At 45.7% G+C, this 6,108-nt stretch overlaps 1 protein-coding gene across 1 annotated transcript in view; it reads left to right on the top strand.

Annotated features, from left to right (window-relative positions):
* LOC106807801 (midnolin-like) overlaps positions 1–5,012 on the top strand; it is a 66,959-nt gene extending 61,947 nt beyond the window's left edge. The window contains exons 7-8 of the mRNA XM_014810258.1: positions 1,757–1,996; positions 2,634–5,012. Coding sequence (XP_014665744.1) covers positions 1,757–1,996; positions 2,634–2,869 — 476 coding nt within the window. The 3' untranslated portion in view covers positions 2,870–5,012. The remainder of the gene's footprint in view (positions 1–1,756; positions 1,997–2,633) is intronic.
* Positions 5,013–6,108: the final 1,096 nt, after the last annotated feature.

Genomic DNA, 6,108 nt, shown 5'->3' with positions numbered 1-6,108 from the left:
AAGAGAAAGAGAAAGAGAGAAAGAGAGAGAGAGAAAGAGAAAGAGAAAGAGAAAGAGAAAGAGAAAGAGAGAGAGAGAGAGAGAGAGAGAGCAGACGGACCGAAGGACGGACACACAGACATACATACAAAGATAGCTGTCTACCTTGTAGACTTGAGCACACGCTTCACGTACACGCTTGTACAAGGCAGGCACCAATCGCCCCCTATATGCGAGAAAGTCCCATGAGCAATAAGTCCTATTATTTCTGTGGTGACATTTAGAAATTACCGAAGCTGCCTTCAACCGAGAACATTTAGAGCTTATTATAGCTATACATATATATATTGCACTCACAAGATTGACATTACGGTTCGGTTCATTGCTCTGGCTGGTTAAATATTATATACCACGGCAGAGCGCCATAAACACAGCACGCCGAGGCTGCATCAACCCTGCACATCGCCTTGTTCATCAGTCTTAATTGAGTCGTGACGTATGTGCACGTTACCCCGTCCTTCACAATATTAAATAATAGATGGATGTAATTAATTCCGGATCGTATCCGCTGTCCTCAGATATGCATATGTATAGCTGAAGCTGGAGATGCCCGCACTGCGCATGCGCGGTCCGCCGACCGCTGTTGTTTCATCGCGTTGTTTATTTAATCATCAACAAGGTTGAATGAACTCGTGATATGCTTCCGACGGCAGCCTGGCCGTCTTCCGCTTTCCTATGTATTACGCTCCGTCTTTTATCCGAAGCCCCTGCGAGTTTATCGCTCCGTTAGACTCTGCTGAGAGATCGTATCGTTGCGAAAGAGCGCGTGACATTAACGTAGAGATTAGTTTACGAACTGCTGCCACCGGCTGAGGCGCGAGCGCGCGTGCGCTGTGCGGCAGCGCGTTATAATTGCTTCGCTGAAGCGGCCGTTCCCGATGGGGTGTTTCGTCAGCACTAGCGGAAAGAGGAGTCGAACCTGTCGTAGAAGTAAACATCGACGCGGAGACAGGAATGTTATTGGATTGGCTATAGGTCGCCGTAAATAGCACGGGCTTATTTTTTCACGATGCGAGCACGTGATCCGGGTTTCGCAAATATATACTCTTCGCGAAATCCTCTCGTAACAAATTTAAGCGCGCGCTCGAACGCACGCACGCACGCACGCACGAATGCACGCTGGCAACACATACATATAGTCAGGAGTGTATCAATACACTCCTGATCAATGAGTGTATCACTATTGATACACTCCTGATATAGTCAAGATATAGTGCATTTTGTATACACATGAGGAGTAGGCGGGCGGATCTGCGAGTTGTACAAACGCTATCCCAAGTTGAACGGCAAAAAAACGTTGTTAATGTACTTTTTATCCCGTCACTCGATAGTCGAAACGAATTTTCCGCCGTCGTTAATTATTTACGCAGGTTGCGCTAGAGACGGTTGTCCCAAGTCATCGTCAGTGATCGCGCTCGGTGAATCTTAACTAGCTGTTGATTTTAGCTAAATGTCACCGTGTCACGCGCGGCGCGCGGAGGACACGAGCGATGCTCATAATAGGATAATTACATATTCCTGATTGACCTTTCCAAAGTAGAGCGGCAGTTGCATGCGTACACAGCGCAGGCACATATCTTTGTCGCAATAGTGTGTGTGTGTGTGTGTGTGTGTGTGTGTGTGTGTTTATTATCCCGTTCGCGTTCGGCACGCGGTTATTGTAGGTCAGTCGCGTGTGCCATCTGCTGAAGGGGTTCGTGTTTTTGCATGTGCACAGGTACGCTAAACCCGAGCCTCACCGACAAGAAGGGCAGACCGAAACGTAGCATCGCCACCGTTATACACATTCTCAACGACCTGCTGGGAGCGCATCCGACGGCGAAGGTCCAGCCTCAGCGACTGCACGGTTTCACGCAGGAATTGAATAGGCAAAGAATGAGTCCCTCGGGGCTGCACGGCAAGCCGGCAGCGGCGGCTGGCAGATTCGCCGAGCGCTGCATCTCCAGAAACGCTGCGAGTGAGTTGACGGGGTGGGGGGGGGACAGCTTTGAAAAATGTCGCGCGTATCAGGGACCTCGAACATTTTCCCGAGAGGGGATTTGTGGCGCAGAACTGCATAAAATAACGTTAGTCGGGTTCGCGTGACATTGCAGCTTAAATGCTAACCGCCCGCCCCGCGACATAAGGCCATGTCTTCATCCCTTGCCAGTTGCCTCACCTCAGATCGATACGCGGATCACGGTAGAGGCTCAGAATTTCAAGCACCTGAGTCACCTGACCTTTAAAAATGCATTGGCAGCCGGCCATTTACTGTATTTACATTGGGAGGGGAAAAAGACCTGACTCCGAGGGGAAATTAAGTCTTTGTAGCCGACGTTGCGCGGAGTGCGTGGCCATTCGAGAAAAATAACGATTGTTCGATAAAGGAAGCCGTGAAAAGAGCGTAACGACTATGGTGTCGGGGAGAGTGTTCTAGTGCTATATTGGATTATCGCGAGTCACGGCAAACGATCTGAAATTGTTAGGACAACAGCCGCATGCCACCAAGAATCGCGTGACACATCGCGGAAGTCGGACCTTTCAAACTATTTTCTCTCGACTCTCAAAGCATTTGCCACTTAATGATTTTTTTCCCCTACGCACCGATTTTTCAGCAGACGACAGAGCAAAGCTTCGTCAGGAAAATATGCACTTGAAAGGGAAAATGGAGCAACTGCAGCTGATGATGGAAGAACGCCGCGTAAAGAGGCAGATGCGGAGGGATGCGAGAGCGCCGCATCCATACACAGTACACAGCAAGGCATCGATGGAGCCGAAAGAGGACGCTGCGAGCGATGTGATGGACGTCGACTCGGAGAAGGAATCGGTGGAGCCGTGTCCGGTCGTTTGATTGCCTTCGCCGGCTAGGTTTCTGGAATGCGCCGCACGCGCGCGGGCGAAGAGACGTGGTCACCCAGTCTCGCTACTCGTTTTGTCGAGTTTTCTTCCGATCGGATTCTGCGCTGTGGGAAAGCCACGGCGGCTGTCGCTCCTACCGAGGTAGCTCGCTGTACGGAATCACGCCCGGTACTAGGTGCGCGCTACCTAAAGCGTTGTGCGTGTGTATATAGCGGGCGTTGGTAGCCCTCGCCAGTTTACTCTAACCGTAAGTTAATGTTACTGGTGACGTGCAACTGCGCTCTTGTACGATGGTGCGTGTAATCGGTTCTATCATGATGACTCAGGAAAAGACGTATCTGCTATACAATTGAGCATCATTGTTTGTTAGTGCGTGTGCTCTGATGTCATGGCACACGCGCATGCGCGGTAATTGGGGACGAATGCAATCACGTGTGGAAGATGGTAGTGGGAATTAAGATTCCCCCACAAGCTCGCAAGTTCGCATGAACGATGTATACAGTGTTGTTGCAGCTTTTGCTACGAGACTCGTCACTCCCGCAAGTGCTAAGACTAACGGTTTGCAACAAACCTTAATTGATAACAAATAATATCAAAGTGTAAAGCCTTACAGAAGTGTAAGGAAGCTAGCCTATTTCTAATATTGTCACGCTGATATTTCAACGCTAACGTTATTTCTTTCATTTGATTATTCAACACGTGTATTTTGTTGGAGGTGCGTTGGTGAAAAGGTTAGTAGAACGTTCATATTGGCATTCAATTTTATTGCCCTTTTGGATTTTATTATTTACATTACGTTATTATAATACTGTTGTGACATCAATCAATGATTATGTATATGGGTTCTTGCAATATCGTTGCCAGCGCCTGTCAGAGTGGTTTAATTTGAATGTATTACTAAATACCAGTAAAAACGTTGAAGTACTTTATCTTGCGTGTATTGAAAACGTCAGACGACGTGATGATTCTAATGAATGGATCGAATTGATTAGGTTAAATAACCTTTGGATTTACTAAATAATTGTATTACGAACGACCTTTGATGAAATAGATTTAGCGCATGTTTGTTATTAATCTTGACGGTAACGTCGTGTGTGTGATCAGGGATCTGAAACGTGGCATCCCATGTTCTTCATCTATGATCCGATTGATAGTATAACTAGTGTAACGTAACATTGTACCGCGCAACTTCGTTATTGAGCTAGTTTAATAGTTTACATGCGCTCTTGTTCACGTGACAAGAGTGCGACACGCGGTACATATATACCGTTATATCATTGTAGCAATTCTTGCAAGGCATATAACATGCAATGTCATCATTACAATGCGAAGTCACTTACTCTGTTATCTCTATGGCGAAGGGCCAGGATTACCCTACTTTAAATGAAGCTGTCATAGTTTACGGCTACGCTATATGATATCTAATAGATATGCGTACGCATGTGTAACCAGTAGCTGCTATCTGCTAAGCAATCAACAACAATACCAGGAGCGACATACATAATATCAGGAGTAGATAATAGAAGATATAATCTTCTATTATCTACTCCTGATAATATTATAGGTAGTCGAACTATGGATCAGCAGTATGTCCACGCTGAGCTTGTCTACCCGTAGCCTATTTTCTATTATATTATATACTTTGCTTCCGTGTTATTCCTTAAAACTAAAACATGTCACGTGATAGCAGGTTACGGTGGCTACGGTGTCGTTTAAAAGATTACGTACGACACGAATATCGCAGCCATTGGGACTAGTCAATGCAAGGCGCGTGGAACATTGAGAAAAGTAGCAAGAAAAAACGTGAAAACTGCGAGGCTTGTAACAACTTGCATAGCAAGATAACGTCATGCGCGCTCAAATGCCGCTTCTACATCGTATGATCGACAGATGACACGACATTAGCTATGTCAACAAGGTCAATAATTCTATATGGTTTCTATATGACAAAGTGTCTATGTACAGTAAAGGTAATTAACGCAAATATAGTTTATTGTGACGCGTGTATGTGCGTGTGTGCATATGTGCGTGCTGGTGCGTGTGTATATAGCAACTTTAACTTGGAAATATTTGTAGCATGTTCATGTGGGGATTAAAACAGTTACACAGTTTAACAGTTTTTTTTCATTGGAAAATAAGCGATCTTGGTTGGTTTCTTTCACACGTGAAAGGTTCTTCAAACACTTGCATGACAAATCAACAAACACCCATGTGGACGCACGCGCACGCTTGCAGGCACGCACGCGCGCACATCGTTTGCTATAGCTCTCTCCCAATCCCTCTCTTCTCTCCCCCCACCCTCACTAAAAAAAGTAATCCACCCCTCTCTGTGTGTGTGCGTGTGTGTGTGTGTGTATCTTGTCCTCTCTCTTTCTCCTCAAGCCTTTATCATCTTTTTCACAAACAGCTGCGTTACTCGACATTCTGACGTGATTTCCGCCACTATTTCTTGCGGCACCGCGTTCACTACTCAAAATTAGATGTCCTATTGTTCGAATCGGGTGCACTTGTTTTGAAATCGCCATTTGTTACGCGCGATGGTGTTGTTGCGATGTGTTCAATTCCAATTTATATTATAACAACTAAGTTCTTCGTATTTTTCAAGTTGGTGTGATTAGTAACATATCTCCTATTACTGGTAAGACTACATTTCGCTATATTTTTCCAGTCTGCGTGTTGAGCAGTGATTTTGCTTAAACAAAACATTAAAACCACACAGGCACTTGCAGCGTTTCAACTGTAAACACACGCCGCCGCCATTGCGCGCACACTGACACATAAATATATCGCAGTGGCTGGAGGTACGGTAGCCGTCGGTCGTTCAAGCCCCTTTTTTGCGTTAGGATTAGGGTTAGGGTTAGGGTTCTAGCTCATCTAAACTCTCAAATCGTGAATTTATTTCCCAAGGCGTTATTTCGAAATCTAGCGCCACCGCCGCCATCTTTGTCTCGTTAAGTATGAAAGCGAATGGACTCCCGTACCCGTAGCCTCGAGACATTAAGATACGGCTACCGTACCCGTAGCCACTGCCTTAAAAAAATCGACACACCCTGCTTGGGTCGAACCACAGGCACTTGGAGTGTCTCAATAAAGAAAAATAATGCTAAATAAACACGAAATGTATTTACTACCAAAGTCTTAATGTTTCTCTACGCTCTTTCGCCTATTATTGCCGATAATTTCCTGTAAATTCTGTTCAAATGCTCCTCTGCAACACACACGTACACCACA

The sequence above is a fragment of the Priapulus caudatus genome, unplaced genomic scaffold, assembly GCF_000485595.1.
Source record: "Priapulus caudatus unplaced genomic scaffold, Priapulus_caudatus-5.0.1 Scaffold12, whole genome shotgun sequence".
Lineage (NCBI taxonomy): Eukaryota > Metazoa > Priapulida > Priapulimorpha > Priapulimorphida > Priapulidae > Priapulus > Priapulus caudatus.
Note: the sequence above shows the minus strand (reverse complement) of the source record. Positions and strands in the feature narration are given on the sequence as shown.